The sequence below is a fragment of the Chelonia mydas genome, chromosome 9 (assembly GCF_015237465.2).
Source record: "Chelonia mydas isolate rCheMyd1 chromosome 9, rCheMyd1.pri.v2, whole genome shotgun sequence".
Taxonomy (NCBI): domain Eukaryota; kingdom Metazoa; phylum Chordata; order Testudines; family Cheloniidae; genus Chelonia; species Chelonia mydas.
The window spans coordinates 80,597,497-80,614,447 of NC_057855.1; the positions used below are offsets into that span (position 1 = coordinate 80,597,497).

Consider the following 16,951-nt stretch of genomic DNA (forward strand, 5'->3'; position numbering starts at 1 on the left):
TAGTTCTTAGAGGATAAAAGGGATTCTTGAATTATACTCCAGAGCCCAGTGGTCTGGAAATGCTCCCAGTTCTGCTATCTCTGGGTATGTGGCCAGGAGAGACACAGACCAGCTGGGAGATATGTCATTATCCACCATTCAGAGAAGTAGTTTAATAACTGACCTAGCGATCAAGCTACTGTAACTAAGGGGCCAGATCAGAGCTCTGTTTTCACACAGCCCTGACTCAGGGAAAGCTCCCTCCGACGGCAGTTGAAGTTTGGCCCAAATGAGGACTGTGTATACGTGTTAAATAATCATTCATAAAGAGCCAGTGATTGCAGATGTAAGCGTGACCTTACAGTGTGAAATGAAGCCCCGTGCAAGTCATTCCCTGTAGCCCCAAGCACTCCACTCAGGAGCCAGTGCTCCCCCTGCAAGGGTTGGTGGCAGCTCAAACACGCCAGAGCAGCGCAGAGCAGGTTGGGGGAGAAGGGGATCGGAATGGGTGCCCCAGCAGGGCCAAGAAAGAGGCCTGGTTAATATGCTCTTGTTTGGGATTTGCCTCTCTGCACATACAGAACGGTACAGATCTGGGGCCTTTACCAGAGATTTTCCTTCTTTCCCAAAGTTTTGCAGTGTACCTGTAAGAAATACAGTCTCGCTCCCAGAGTTGGTGTATCCCTCCAAGTGTCCAGTCCTGGGGTGGCTCCTACTGATTTTTTATTCAGTCCCTGTTTGGTTTTACCAGAAGAATAAACAACACAGCCCCTCCCCAAGGGAGCTGATTAGTCTCACTGATTGTTTAGTTACAGCTGTGCTAACAGGCCCAGCTGAGGTCACAGCCCCGCTGTGCAAGGCATTGTACACGCATATAGTAAGAGATTGTCCCGTGAAGCAGAAGAGTTGATGGGCCCAATCCTGCCTGACTGTACTCACATCAGTAGTGCTTAGGCACACAAATAACCCGACTGAAGTCAATGGGCTTACTTGTGAAAAGAAGGGTAGCAGCAGCCTCTAGTCCTATGGTCATCACCTCTTTGTTGCCATAGGTCACTGCATTATCCCTGTGACGTGTCAGTATTATGAATAGTTATTAAGTGCTGTGGGTGGATATAGTTCTGCATGAACACCCATCTCATTGGAACAGTGATGTTTGGGAATGATGTCACCAGCACATGGGCGGAGCCAGGCCTGTATGTTGTCCCACGTACCATGTGTGTCACTAAGCAGCCAAGACACTGTAATAGAGTTTTCACTTTTTTTTTTTTAAAGAAAAGCTTGCAGTTTGCCTTTAATCATTCTGATTTTGTTACCATAAAGCGCAATCCATTGATTAGTAATAATGAAAGAAATTGTTTGCACTGAGCAACATTTGTGAATGGATTCACTGGCTTGCTTTGGGACCTGCATGTGTTGCGTAGAAATCCAGACTGATTTCATGGACTGAATTCTGGCTCATCTTGTGCATGGACACCTGCCAGAAAACCGCTGCCCAAATCCATGCAAGTCACATGGTGGAAGATTGCAGCTTCAGTTCTCGCCCCCCTGGAAATACTGTCTGCAGACAGAAAGCTCCACAAGGCTGCTGAAAAAGGAATATTGGAGGATCATACCAGGGCATGGCCAAAGGACAGGGGGCACAGAACACATGCTTGTAAGCATATGCATATGTGGCTGCGCCAGCTGCACAATGGTCTCTATGCACAGTCCTCTCTGCAATTGATTCCCACCCCGAGATGGAAGAGTTTATGGGGAGGGCTTTGGGTTGGCCACAACCAGAATAAAGGCTTAGAGCAATGCTACGTTCAGTGAACAGATGGAATCATGGCTGATATTGTGGTGTTGTAGTTTGTGAGGCACAGATCTCTTTGTGTTCGGGAGAGCTGATGTTTCACTGACATCTGCAGTGCTGGTTCTTCCCCGCCCCCCCCCGAGACACCCCTTTCCTGGTAGCTGTACTGGAAGGAAAAGTTAAATCTTGGGGAAACAACCACTGGAAACAAAAATGAAAAGTTTACCACCTAGGTACAAATCTTAGTGCTTCTGAGGGCTGTGGTATAATCCTCACCAGCAAAGAGTGACTCTTACTGGCTGGACCATGAACTTTGGCTTATGAGTCTTGGTCCTCTTGTGTAAGCAGTAAGGGCTTATGCTAGTAAATAGAGAGAGTCCAGATTCAATCCCTGCAGCCAACCTGCATTACACTGGATTAACTCTGAATGGCTGGATTGAGGAGCAGTCAAAATAGAGCCCAAACGCCACATGTAGCCCTCCAGCTCTCCTAATGCAACACAGCACCCTACTCAGAACTGCAGACACCTTCATAGCAACGGGTGCTCTTCACAGCCCCAACAGGCCTCGGTGTAGCAGCCAACTGGCAGCCCCCAGCTTCTGTTTGTTCCTGTCATCACCCTGGCTTAACAGGGACAAAAGGAGACAGGCCCAGGGCACAGCAAAAATAACAGGAAGTCTCAGGCTGGCAAGCTGAGCTCAAGGCGGGTGATATGGGCCCAGTATTAGTGAGATAAATGGTAAAATTCCTATTTGCTTTAAAGGGTCACATGAAGAGCTCCTGTGTAGGCATAGTCAAAAGCAGAAAGTTAATCTAGACTGACTGTGTGGGTCTATCTTGGCTCTGTGTGTAGTTTCCCAGCCCGACCCACACTAGCTGAGAACCCTACAATGCTATGTGCATGCATGTCATTTCCTGGTCCTGCGTGTTACTGATGATTTCATATAACCATCCCTCCCCCCCCCCCCCCCCCCAGCTCCTTGGAAATGTAATGTCAATTTCCACAAAAGGCACTTGTGTCAATAATGAATTTTGCTAATGCAGCATTTCCCAATGTCTTGCTAGAAAAAGAATATAAAACAAGAGTTCTAGCAGCCATATATAGCACAGTGAAACCTCTCAATACTGTGAATAAGCAGTGGGGAACAGTCTCATAGTACGGTCAAACTAGCACTATGTGAGTGTATCATTCCAAATTCTCCACGGGCATGTCAAGCTGCTTAAAAATGGAGAAAGGTTATTAACATGGGGAAGTCTAAAGCACTCCTAAAAAATCGTTTCAGGGAAAGGTTTTTAGCTACTTTAATATCCAATCAAAGCCAAATAAAGAGTTTGCATTGGTGATGAATCTGACCAGAATGGAATGAAAATCTTAAACTTCTCCATATGGAAATAACTACTGAAAAAAATCACTGAGTGCAATGATATTATTTGCAGTGACACTGAGGCTTTGTGCCAAAGATGCACGCACCAGCAAACACTCCCCACCCCAGCACTGAAATAACAAGAAACAGAAATGTAACCAAGTGCACATTGCCATGCTCCTGGGGAAAATATGAAGGGAGGCTGGATTTCACACCAGTGCAAAGGGAGGGCTCAACACCTATTGCATCACTTAAACTCCAACTTGTGGGATATAAGTGATTCCTTGGGCTGGGCTTCTGCACAGGAAAGAATTTCACCCACAGTGAGCGGAGTATGGATACTAAGCACATATTCTCCACTCCCGCCCCGGTGAGAGTCTCACAGAGATGGCTAACTTCATAAAAATGCAGACATGATAAGAAAAAGGGATGGAAACTTTTACTCCGTATATTCCCTGCCACCCAAGGAGTCTGCTGTATCACACTGCGTTTAACAAAGGTGTCAAACATGTAGGCAGCTCATTGTCAGTTTCATTCTAGGTGGAGGAAGTGTGAGCCATATCATTTGCAAGTATGGCCTTGAAAGCTTCACATTGTTTACCTGCCTTCAGTTCATTGGATTCTCTCTCTCTGCTCCCCATTGGTTTTCTACAGTTTATATCAACCCTTGTTAGTAGTAACTGGTGCCAGCATTGTGTAGTTTTCTCCCCATAGGCACTGAAATTGTCAGTTTCTTGGTCAAAAGTTACTAGGATGTGGAGAGAGCTGCCAAGACACTTTTTGAAGGAGCAGCAAAGAACATTTCAGTCTAGTTAAGCACAGATGGAATCCAGTAAGTCTCATTATTACAGCTCTCATCAACACGCTGCAATAACAGATCATTAATTTGTCCCCTTACACTACTTTATTCATGATTATATGACAAGGAAAGGATTTCAGTCACTTACATTCAGAAAAACTATCTTGAACCAATGACAGTGACCTTTCTGTCAGGCATTGCAGTCTCATCCTGTCACCCAAAGCTCTAGGAAGTTTTGCCTGAGCAAGGGGGACACTTAATCCCTACATATTTATAATCACATCATTCTTTTTCTGTGGACAATTACTTACAATGGCCTGGTAATGAAATGGAATCCACCCCCTGTGCCAAAACGGAGCCCCATTATCTTAACTGGGTTTCACAAGAGCTCAAGGGTCTGTTTGCCTGGATCTCATTACAAGATCTAGATGAAATTTACCCCTTTGAAGATGAGCCAGCACAAAATCTATGCTTGGATCTAAGTGCAGGAACTAGGTGAAATTCACAGTCTGTGCACCACTTCACTCACAGTTCAGCCCTGTTTGAAGACACATGGGCCATAAGTGGGGCTCAGGAACTCGTGTGAATTTCACTCTTTTGGAACCTGCCTCTGAACATTCATTCATCCGGCTCTCACCCACTCCCAAAGCAGCAGCAGCAGCACAAAACTTTGGACAATCTCCTGGTCTTACGTGAGTATTTTTTCCACTTTGAAAAACAATATGTTAATTAAAAATATAGATGTTTTAAAAATCAGTAGTAAAACAATACAATGTAAAGTGCTCCTGAAATGCAATCACACCACTGTGAGAGCATAGGCGATAAAGTCAAGAGAAAGAGATGGGCTTCATTAAAGGATTTTGCCCCCCTCGATATGCTGGGGGGAAGAATAGAGTTTAATACTGCAGTGTTTCTCACTTCAGAACTTTGGCCCTTTGTGTAGCACCTTTCTTCTAAGAATCTCAAAGATTGATTGATTAATTAATCCTCATAACACTTCAGTCAGAGAGGTGAGCATCAGACCCATTTTCCAGATGGGTAAGCTGAGACACAGGGAAATGAGTTGCCTACAGCTACAACAGTATCCAGTGAATCAGTGGCAGAGCCACAATTAGAACCCCGGAATTCTGACCCCCAGTCATTCGCTGGAACAACCAGACCACATTCCGTAGAAGAAATCTTTATGCCCTCAGTTTTCACCCATTGTAACTTCATTGGGCTTAGTCAAAGTCAAATTTGTTTTTACTCCAGGTCTTTTATGAATAGTCTTGTGGAAAAAGTGTCTCTCTTTGTACCAAAAGTACCTAGCATGGATGTCAGGTATAGGCAAGCATGGATTACAGGCTAAAAAGTTACTGCTCATCAGCTTCAGTGGGAACTGAGACCGTTCAGCCACGATAGGGCCTCCAGACAGTGAGGAATTTCCTAACACGGTGATGGACAGAATTTCTTCCTGAATCACATTTTTTGTACTGTCTGCTCAACTCCCTCAATTCTTGCTTCCCCATTATTTATAGCCCAATTTCCAAGAGTGGCTACTCATTGGGAGTGCCCAGGTTTTGGACGGCCAACTTGAGAACATATTAGACTTGGTTTCCAGAGGTGCGGAGAGCTCACAACTCTAGCTGAAGGCAATGTGAGCTGCAGATCCTCAGTACTTCTGAAAATGAAGCTGAACAGTCTCAAACTGGGCACCCCGCCAGGAGCCACCCAAAATCAGCAGCCGCTTTTGAAAATGTAGCCTTGATCTAATACCGTGTGACTTATGGACGGTCTATGACGAACTTCCAAGTGGTCCACAGAAGTGCATCCTTTTCCCTATTAAAACACCTCCCACGCTTCAAGCAGTAACATTTTCCACAGACTGCAGCCTTGTCCAGCACTGGTTTTGGGCTACCACTTTCCAACAAAAACCAATTTTTTTTTTTACCAACCAAGTTTAAAAAAAACTCTCCAAGCACCTCTGCTTCTCTGCAGCTGCTTCATGTCTTCCTTTCTCAGGTGTTTCTTTGGGGGGTAAAGTCAATCTTTATCACATTTCTGGAATACATTAAAACCAGAGAGGGGCAGCAAGCACAAAGGAGGCCAGAAACAAACTGCAGTGCCACTGGGAGCGACTATGGTTGTAATCACCAAAGCGAGATATGGACCTAATAAATATAAAGTCTCATGCCTAGGGAAGGGAAATAAGAAGGAGAGATACAAAATGGGGGGACATGCAACAAAATTGCTACATTAGACAAGTGTATTTTCATCTTCTCTCTTTAATTCTGTCCTTCTAATAATTTCTCATGCAACTAACTGCCAAAAGTTCCCATAAGGAGGTTTAGTATCAGTTCTGGGAGTCCAGTTGTGGGGAGGTACCCATGAGAGGGTGACCATCTTAAGGAAAGGTGCATTGTGTGGGAAAGGGTGAGAACCCAGGAATCATTAGCACTTTACATCTTCAGAGCTCTGTGCAAACTCTGACTAATAGAGAAGAGATTAGACCAGCTAATGTGCCAGTTTTGCCTCCCAAGGACACTGTGGTGCGCTGCATTCCATCTGCCTGGCCATATTTTCTCTACATATTTCATGGAGTGATAGTTCATCCTCCCTTCCTTCCTGTGACACATTCTCCTCTGTCCTGGGTTCTCCAGTCAGAGCTTCCTACACCACAGAAGGAGACGATTAGGGAAGATCAAATCATCTCTCGTTTTGTTTACCTTGGAAGCATTTCTGAAACCTCAAGCTATTGGAGTCTTTAGGGCTTACTCAGGGAAAATAGCCCATTAAAACTAATAAACACTTTGCCTCAGCAAATGACTGCAGGATCAGTCACTTGGGCAAGGCTCAATCTGGAGAGGCAATCCTAGACAACTCACTGAAGGAAAATCAGACCTGGCTAAACACCCTTCTGGATCTTAAATAAAGATATGAGGGGTCAGCTATATACGACTCTGACCTTGCCTGTAATGCCCAAGGAGAAACATTCCTTAAGGGCTAACTGAACACAACATGAATGTACAGACAGAATCCCAATGGGAATCAATCTCACCTCTTGATATACAGCCTTAATAGGAGACCCTGTGTACATTTAATGCATCATGATCATTATTTATCAGGTCTAGAAACTATGGAGTGAAATCATGCAGCTAATTAGTCAGATTCAAAAGCTAAACATATCAGACTATGACAATCCTTGAATTTCCTTAGATATTAAATTGACATGTGATTTAAATTGTCATGTTCTGGATGCATGCACAACATACTAACGTTATTGACCATCCAAAACAATAGAGAGAGAGATCAAATCCTGGCCTTGTGTAATACATTATGTGTGTGTTTTATAGATTAAAAAAAAAGCCAACTAGAAAGCATGTATTTAATTGTACTGAACACAGGGTTTCTTCTCCACCTTTATCTTACATTATCTGATGTACAAATTGTTCTTTTTCATTAAGGGTTATATATACTACACAAAGTACCCCAATATGCTAAGCAGACAGTGCAAAGCATAGTAGTAGGGGTTAACCATGCCAGTGGAGTTCATACATTGAGTGTGCCCCTGGGAGCTGTGAGGATGTGCCACTGAAACCCCCAACTAGGCATTTCTGAAAATTCTGTAGGGAAGCAGGCAAGCAGGATGTGCTTGGTCCATGTAGTCAAACTGCTGACACACATTTCTGCAACCGAACAAGCAGACTTTAGCACTTCGGACCAGATTTTCAAAGGTAGTTATGTGCCTTGCTTGCTTAGGTGCTTTTGAAAGTCCCACTTGACATCTAGCTGCGTCTTTAAGTGCCTGAATACCTTTGAAAATCTGGCCCTTGATTTTTATTGTCTTATCTTTGGCCATGTGTAAATATTCATATTGTTTGGCGGGGAAGATTAACCTATTATCTTTTGAGTCTATAACTAGCTCTACCTCTAATCCATTATTCCTAGCAGTGAGTATGATAATGAACACTCTTGGAAAGGAAATAATGTACCCAAGCAAGCAAGGCACCTAAATACCTTTGAAAATCTGGTCCCAAGTACTAAAACCCTTGAAGTATACTGTACTAGAATGTGATGGATGCTCTGTGTTAGTCTGTGCTGTGACTAACCTCTGACATCCTCTGGCCACATGTTTATTCTCAACTATGTCAGTGTCAACACTACCATCAAAAGTACATGAATTGTTTACTACATCAATAAGCTGTATACCCCTTACTGTCCATGCTCTATGATAGACAGTAAATCTAAACATCACCAGCACCTGCATGTAGAATACTTCTTCTCAGCCAGGCATGATTCATGTATGGAATGATACCAAAAAGGGAAAAGCTAATGGTACCTGGTAAACTAGACCCCATTTTTAGTGCTGCTATACGGTGCTGGAACGGCAACTCTGGGGCCAGCTGAGGGGAGGTACCCATAAGTCTACAAAGTAGTGTTAGCACAAACACTCCCAACTTACCATCCATGTGTTGCAACCTTCACCTGGATAGACCCCTTCTAGGGGTGACAGGTTTGTTCAGGCTCCAGGGCCTAATCAATCAGTCTCACTATTGAGGCTCCCAGCCAGGCATGAGTGCCAGCTGTGATGGTGTTTGTGAAATGGACAGCTTTACCTCTACTTTGGACTATGATGGATGAAAGACCAGCATGACTGCCTCATTCAGTGCAAAGCAAGAAAGACAAATAAAGGGAAAATATGTCTGGGAGCACAGATACCAGTTTTAAAAATACATAGTATCCCAGGGCGACACTTCTAGCACTTTAATAGATGCTGAGAAGCCTAAACTGCCAATCTCACCCTAAACCCCTGGCTCACTTGTGCTCTCTCTTTATTCAGGCACTAATGAGTAATTACAATGTAGTGGCAGGGTAATTAATGACACCACAAATAGCATCTAATTAGATGGTAAATTTATGAATGTGTAAATGATTGATCTTTTAAAGTGCAGTGCAGGTTATATGATCTCTGTGTTAAACTGCAAACTCCTCAGGACAGCGTCCTGTCCTTTTATTTTTGTCCGTAAAGTGCCACGCTGACCTGTGATGCCATAAATAATAGTAACAGTAAATACAATCCCGCTGATTGGATCTAGTGACACAGGACCAGAGCCTCTACCATGCACAGAGCCTGAGAGCTCTGCATAGGAAAGTTCCTTAGGGTTGGAATGCCTCTCCTGGGACCACGGAATGGCAGGGGAGCTGATGCTGCCAGGCATAGGGGAGCCTCTGCAGTCACTGCAACACCAATACCAGGGGTTTTCTGGCATGCGGATCCACTGGCCACACCCTGAAAACTCCCCTCACAAAGCTGCTGCAGGTAGCTTTGCTCTGCTAGGGCTGTACATTCATTAGCTTTGCAGTGCTTCTCTCTGCACAGTAGACTCTTGTTCTGTGCCATCGTGTCCAGGACCTTACTACAGTCCTGACCTGGGTCAGAAGATTTGGTCCACATTAATCCACAGGAACAAGTAATTTCAAGAGCGAACAATCCAGTGCTGGTGGACATATGAACTAAGACAAGCCCCACGAGTCGCTCATCTCTAATATCTGTGGTTCTATCAGTGTGTAATTACATGGCACTTACCACTAAAGCCTAAGTAAAGTTATTACAGGCCTGATCCTGAAGCCCTTATTCAGACAAGGTTCTCATTGACTTCAATGGGTGTGAGTAAGGACTGCAGGACCAGGCCCACAGTTGCACAACAGTTATGCCCCAGTACCATGAAGTGTCACCTGTTCTGAGAAATTGCTAGCACATCATTCAAACATAAAAGTATCCGTGTGCCGAAAATGCGGTGGGGGGGGGGGAGCTTCTCTCAGCTAAAACAAGCAGCTACCGGTTACACAGTCAGGCAGCTTAAAAAAGAGCTAAAGATAGAAGATTTATGAGGTCAGAGCTCTCTGGAGAATCCAAACTAAATATTATGTTTGGTCACCAAAAGCAAAGCCTTCAAGGGACAGGACATCTTCAAAAGTAGGAGCATTTGAGCAATATGATGGTAGCTCTTCCCCAGTTTACTGCATCACAACAGTATTCTTCAAATCCTCAGTGGAAGGTTGGAAAATAAATAATCCCTTGTCTTTCAGGTAATGATCCTGTGAGAACCGCTAGGCTCAAGAGCCTGATCCAATTCTCACTGAAGTCAAGGGAAAAACAGGGTCTGATGTCTGGACCTGCCCTGCACTACACTTTCCATTCACTTCAACAGGAGTTGGATCAGCCTTCAGTAACATAATTAGCCATGGAGAATAGACCTCATTTATGGAAGATCTACCTCTCTATCTCTGGGATACTCATCACCATAGTAACTAGTCATTTCCCAGGAAGATCTGCACAGACACATCCCTTGTGGACTCCATGGAGTAGATGCTTCAACTGATCTCCATAGCAGGCTCAACATAATGTATTTATTTTTAACTGGCTACAGGATATCTCATGTGGTAAATAAACTGAATACTGTTTCCCCTGGATGCAATCTTTTGTTTACTATTTTTAATCAATGTCCATAAATTGGCAGGCATGACAAGACTCATAAAATGGAAATAGGAGCTCTCACTAGGTAGGTCCAGGTTGTTAAATGTTTGGCATAGTGTGATTGTGTGTTGTCAGTAAACTATCAGGCTCTCTTTTAACATGACACATTACACCTTAATGTATAGTGGATTTTTGCTCAGCCTGCTTCTGATGTACTTGACAGAGAGGAGAAATTCAATCAGCTGTGACCTGGATTGTACTTTTTACTGGCTGCCAAGCTAGATAAAATATTTAAATATTCACTTTTATATCACCCCATCTGGGGATTGAATGTTTCTGGTTGTATAACGTAGCCTGGCCTACTTTTAGCAGTGTATATGGAAACAGGCACACATATACAAAATATTTAAAACTAGGAGTTTATGGGCCCTATTCTCAGCTGGTGTAAATTATTATAGTACCGTTGACTTAAATGGAGATACATCAGTATTCACCCGTTGAGGATCTGGGCCTATATACATTTGATTTGATACATAACGTAGGACTTGGGACAAAAATATATTAATTCTGCCTAACAAAACTATATAAGGACCAATCCACTGAGGTGCTGAGCCCCTCAAGTCAATGGCAAATGAGGATGCTCACCCCCTTTGTAGGATCAGGCCCATAGAAAACATGTATGGTCCGATGGAGTAACTCAGTGTTGCTCCACAGAAGGCAGGTAAACTGCGCCAGTTTATGGGGATCTGGCCCATAAACTCTTAGTGAGCTGTGATTCTCCTGCTTTGCTTGCAGAACTTTGTGGAGGGAATGTGCTTATGTCTGAGGGGAAGTGATGGTTCTAGACAGAGCTGCAGCAAAAGGGCAGCAACATGTGCTCTGAATCAGGTGGTATTTATGAGGGAGAGGAGGGGAGCATATGGCACAAGCATGTAAATAGATATGGAAGGAAAAGCAAGTCCACTCGACTGCTGTGAGAGGGTGCACGGTGGCATTTTATCTCTGCAAACAACGCAAGTGCGCACCTACACGCATGCACCGAGTAGATATAGCTTTAAAAGCGTCTCTGATAAATACCTCTCCAAAAGACTTTGTCCCTTAGGCTGCTGTGCAACAACAATGTGGCCAAATGGACTTTCGGAAAGATGGCTGGTGTGACCCCAGAGAGAACAAAACACTCCAAAGCTGTGTGCTAGGAAATATACTACAGGATCAGCCCTGGCATGGGCCTGATCAATCTTACTACAGCTACTCCTCAGTGGATTGCTTAGCACAACACATAATGCAACTACAGCTATAAACACAAAAGAGAGGGGCCAATGGTGGCCAGTGGTGCTCCAGCAATGGACTGGAGTTGTTAAGGAGACGGAACAGGCTGGGGATCAATCCCCCTAGTGCAAGAGCAATACAGGGCCAACGTAAGCAGCCAATACACTACCCTCCTCAACAGCAGCACATAAGGGCCCCTTTCTACTCTGGCCATCGCATGCCAGTGTAGGAAGAGGTGTCCCCATATCATTCACTATCGTGGGCTGTAGCGCAGCCTACAGACAGCCACGGGGATGGTGCCGTAAGTGAGAGTAGCCCCTCTTCGAGTTCACACCAGGAGCTGTTTCAGCTCCCATAGCAGGCCAGAATCTGGGCAGTGCAATGCTGACATAAAGCCATGTGCTCCTGGGCTGTGACCTGTGGGCTATGCCTCTGTCTCCATGTGTGTCTGTCCCCACAGTTCCTAACCAAGATATGTCTTCCTATGTACAGCTTTGAGGGCTAATCTTGCTTCTTCTGAAACTACCAGGGGTTTTGCCACTGACATCAAAGGGAGCAGAATCATAGAGTCATAGAAGTGTAGGACTGGAAGGGACCTCGAGAGGTCATCTAGTCAGGGCCGGCTCTAGGTTTTTTGCCACCCCGAGCAAAAAATTTGCCACCCCAAGCTCCGAGAGCGCAACTGCCCAAGCAAAAAAAATAAATAAATAAAGGGTGGCCAGAATGCCACCCCTGGAATTGTGCCACCCCAAACACGTGCTTGCTTTGATGGTGCCTAGAGCCCATCTAGTCCAGTCCCCTGCGCTCAAAGCAGGGCTATGTAATAACTAAACCACTCCTGACAGGTGTTTGTATAACCTGTTTTAAAAGCCTCCAGTGATGGAGATTCCACAACCTCCTAGGCAATTTGTTCCAGTGTTTAACTACCTGACAGGAAGCTTTTCCTATAATGTCCAACCTAAACTACCTTTGCTGCTTAAGCCCATTGTTTCTTGTCCTATCCTCAGAAGTTAATGAGAACAATTTTTCTCCCTCCTCCTTGTAACAACCTTTTATGTATTTGAAAAGTGTTATCATGTCCCCTTTCAGTCTTCTCTCCTCCAGACTAAACAAACCCAATTTTTTCAATCTTCCCTCATAGGTCATGTTTTTCAGATCTTTCATCATTTTTGTTGCTCTTCTCTGGCCTTTCTCCAGTTTGTTCATATCTTTCCTGAAATGTGGTGCCCAGAACTGGACACAATACTCCAGTTGAAGCCTAATCAGCACGGAGTAAAGCGGAAGAATTACTTCTCATGTCTTGCTTACAACACTCCTGCTAATACATCCCAGAATGATGTTTGCCTTTTGTACAACAGTGTGAAACTGTTGACTCATATTTAGCTTGTGATGCACTATAATCCCCAGATCCCTTTCTGCAGTACTCCTTCCTAGGCAGTCATTTCCCAGTTGGTCCAGATCATTGTGAATTTTAATCCTATCCCCCAGGCCACTTTATGCCTGAAAGCAGGTGTGCTGGTTTGGAGAGAGGCCCCAGCTTTGGTTTGTTATGCTGTCTTATGAAAGGCCATGTCAACAATACTGGAGAAAATGATCAACTAACATCTTGGGTTGTGCAAATGAAACAAACCCATTGCAGAGCCAAGTCCCATCCTCTAGTTCAGGCCAGGCTCCCATGAACTAGTGAGTTTTGCTTGAGTAAACTGGGCAGAGTCTGGCCCTGTCACAGTTAGGAGCCAATCTGTGGTGGGCAAGACTGTGCACCTGATTCTGATGTCATAAGCCAGAGTAAATCAGGAGTAACTCACTGAAGTTAATGGAGCTACACAGGTATGAAACCAGTGAAAGTAGAGCAGTGTCAGACTCTGTGACTTTAAGACACAGCTCACATTTGCAAAGGTGAGAAGGGTAGTGGGCTGCGCTCTGGAGGCCATTCCCTCAGGCACTGTGCCTACAGTGCCTCACCAGACACCAATATCCTTCTCTGCATTAGAGTCCCCAGACCTTGCACATCCAGCTTGCAAGGGCAGGGACTGTGCCGAGGCCCCACACAAGGTCATAAGGGGAAGTCTCCTTGCAGCCTTTCCCCTTCCTGAGGTGCCATGTAGCCCTCAAGTCAAAATCCCCCTTCCTCTGCACTCACACACAACAGGGCCAATGTTCAGGGGCTGTTGCCAATCCCATCACTGCTTTATCACAGCCATGTGGGCCAGCTGATATAAACCTATGATCAGTACCAAAGATAAAGGCAATTACTAAATCTCGTTAGCATTCACTTTATGTCTGAATATATTATGTTTTTAATCTTACACATCAAGCCCATCAGTCTGGGATTTCTCTTCATTTGTGGGTCACATCAAAATCATGCATATATTAACAACACTATATAATAAATACTTATGTGGTTTTGTATATGTTATTTTTAACGTACAAGGCTTTTCCTGATCTTGCAGTAGGGGTCTAATCCTACTCGCCTCACTGAGGAAAGTAGCATCATTGACTTCAGTGGCGCTACTTGCCTGAGTAAAGAGATCAGGGTTTGGCTTGCAGCTTTCTACCTCTGTATTTTCCATTTCTCAGGGAGCGGGTTGCCTGCCAGTTCTTAACAGAGACAAGATGATGGTAGGAGCAAGAGCCTTTGGTGTAACTACTGCATACCAGGAATTCCCAGCTCAACAACACGGCACCAGCTCTTTCTATATGTGTTTAACATTCCCATTGCCCCAGGAGCTGCAGCCGAGCTGTTGGGTCCTCTGTTAATGCCACTGAGAATCTGTGTTGCATCCTGTGGGTTGTTGTCTTGTTTTCTTTTTCCTTTCCTGTTACTGGTCTGACATATGCCGTCTAGCTGCAGTTTTTCAGGAACTATTGCTGCTTGGTTAGAATAGCGAACCCCCTCGCCCCCGCTCCCTGCAAAGCGGGCTGGCTCAATAGCAGCATTCTCTAGTAGATAAGGGTGAATGGTGGCACTAGCCAAATGGGACCCTATTCGAAGTGACACTTGTGGGCTCCAGCCAATGTTTTCCCTGCCCTTCACCAGGTCTTCCTGCCTGCAGGCACCCCACGCATTCTCACTCCGACAGACCACTAGCTGCCTGTATCCTTCCCTTGGCTTTTTTCAGTCACCTGCATGGACAAAGAAGCCAGAGGGTGGAGCCAAAGTGTAAGTTTCCTGTTACCGGGAGGGAAATAAGAGAATCCAGTTTCATTCACCACCCATGAGTCAGACAAGACTGTGGATGGGGAATTGGAAATGGTGCATTTGCTGATGTGTGCGTGTGTGTCCCTGGAACACTGGGGCCCTATTTGACCATATCATACAGACTCAAGGGTGACACTGGCCAGTTTTCTATTGGTCAGAATCCATTTCCTGTTCTCTTGTAGTTTTCAGAACTGACTGTGGGTTTTCAATATTTCCCATGGGATCCCTTTGGATTCTCAGGGCTTTTCCCTTAGTATGCATGAAAATGCTTTTATGAATCACTGTCCATTTGGATTAATAAACCAAATACTATTCACTGGTTTTTTCAGCATCTGAACTCAGGGCCCGATCCTGCCAATCTTACTCATTATCCCCCAGTTCAGAGTCATTGTCAGGTTTGCTGTACTCCACCCCGACCCAGTACCACTGCTCATGGAGTACAGTACCATTCAGCCTGAGTAAAAGTGGAAGAATTGTTCCCGCAGTAACTATTTCAGGAATAAGATTGAATTTGCCTCAATTGTACAAGGAGATTCTCAGATACTAGAAACTGAAAATCAAAATTCAACCCAAAGGGACAAATATTGCTCCCTACTAACTTCAGTGGGGTTGCTTTGGTGCAGCTGAGAGTTATATTTAGCGTGGTTAATTTTATTTCAAATAATAATAAGGTGATACAACAATAGGACAGCACTGTCAGCCAGTTATTTCTAGGCCTTCAGAATCTTTCTTAGACAACTTAAATCTATTGCAAGGTTCTTTTCTCTTTAAGCTGACTTTATTCCTTTCTACTCAGTAATGAGTGCTTTGTTTCTTGGCTGATGGCAAGAGAAGAGCAGGTTTACACTAAACTTTCCTTTCATGCTCTTCTCCAGGGAATCTGAGTGCAGAGAGGAAATATAACCATGCCACAAACATCTGTGCCACCCCAGGATGTGCTCTTAAAAGTGAAACTGGGAGACAACAGAGAACTCTCCTTTCTGACTGTCAGAACGCAAAGCTAACGACATTACTTTAAAGGGAAAACAGACTCTTTCTGCATGTAACTTTCAGGGCAACGAACAGAGCTTTTCCCTAGTTCATATGGTCCAAATCCCAACAATTTTAAAAATCTGCAGAAAATACAAACAAGTGAATTGTGATCTCTAGATACCTAAGACCATGTGGCTGTATTTGCTATGGGAACAGGATGCTTTTTCAGGAGCTTTTCATTATAAAATTAACATCTGGCCAAATAAGCAGTGCTGTTTCTGCAGTTTTGTTTCTCTAAAAACACATGCATGGGGCCAGCTTCCGATTGCCGCCACCCTGGTGTAAATCCAGAGTAACTCCACTGATCCTCACCTCATTGTGTTCTCAGTATTATTAAAGTGTCATAGCCACACCTGGCGAGATTCTGGGCCTATAGCTGTTATTACTGCTTTTAAAGCATGTCCCACCAATGCACACTCTCCACTGACAACACTGCCATCATTTTTTCAACAATGCAACATGGTGTAAAAGCAAAGCTCCTGAATAAGCCACGCTAACTGCTGACAGCGGTCAGCATTCGCTTTCAGGGAAGCCCAGCCATGCACACCTTCTTGTGGAGAAGCAGGGAGGGGGGAGTACACTCCAACACAGCATTCTGAGCTCTCTTAATCTGACCACTCATTGTCGTCCAGCTCCGAGTCATCGTCGGATTCGCTGTACTCCACTGCAATCCTGCGGGACAGGATAGTGGCTACATCATTGCCAACTGGCTCCTTCTTCGCCTCCTGCTCCCACTGTTCCTGGACTTTCCGGAGTTGAATTCCTGCAGTAGAGAGGAAGGAAAATCTCCAAGGTCAGCAAGAGCAGCTTACTCCCATTGTCTATATAAGCATGTGTGATGGCCACCCAAAGAGTGAACCAGGGACCTTCAGAACTAAAAGCATTGGCTGCTGTAGCTTGAACTACTGCTCCCTAGCTGGTGCTGTAGCTGACTCATCTCCTCTATGGATCTGGCAAAGAGGAGGACCTGTAAAAATCCCCCTGCCTGCCCACCAGTGGGCTCCACGGGGCTCCACAGCCACAGCCTGCCTGCCTGCCTCCCTCCCTACTGTTC

General features: G+C 44.7%; 1 protein-coding gene and 1 long non-coding RNA gene across 3 annotated transcripts in view; one reads left to right on the forward strand and one right to left on the reverse strand.

Moving 5' to 3' along the window:
• The first annotated feature begins 360 nt into the window (after positions 1 to 360).
• Positions 361 to 15,205, forward strand: LOC122461725. The gene is made up of 3 exons (XR_006283848.1): positions 361 to 487; positions 2,880 to 2,883; positions 15,195 to 15,205. It is a non-coding gene; the product is annotated as an uncharacterized LOC122461725 (long non-coding RNA).
• LOC102948125 (wiskott-Aldrich syndrome protein family member 3) overlaps positions 12,838 to 16,951 on the reverse strand; it is a 50,251-nt gene continuing 46,137 nt past the window's right edge. The window contains exon 9 of one of the 2 annotated variants that reach the window (XM_043522680.1): positions 12,838 to 16,660. In XM_043522680.1, coding sequence (XP_043378615.1) covers positions 16,503 to 16,660 — 158 coding nt within the window. In that variant the 3' untranslated portion in view covers positions 12,838 to 16,502. The remainder of the gene's footprint in view (positions 16,661 to 16,951) is intronic. The other variant, XM_007060170.4, reaches the window with a different exon arrangement.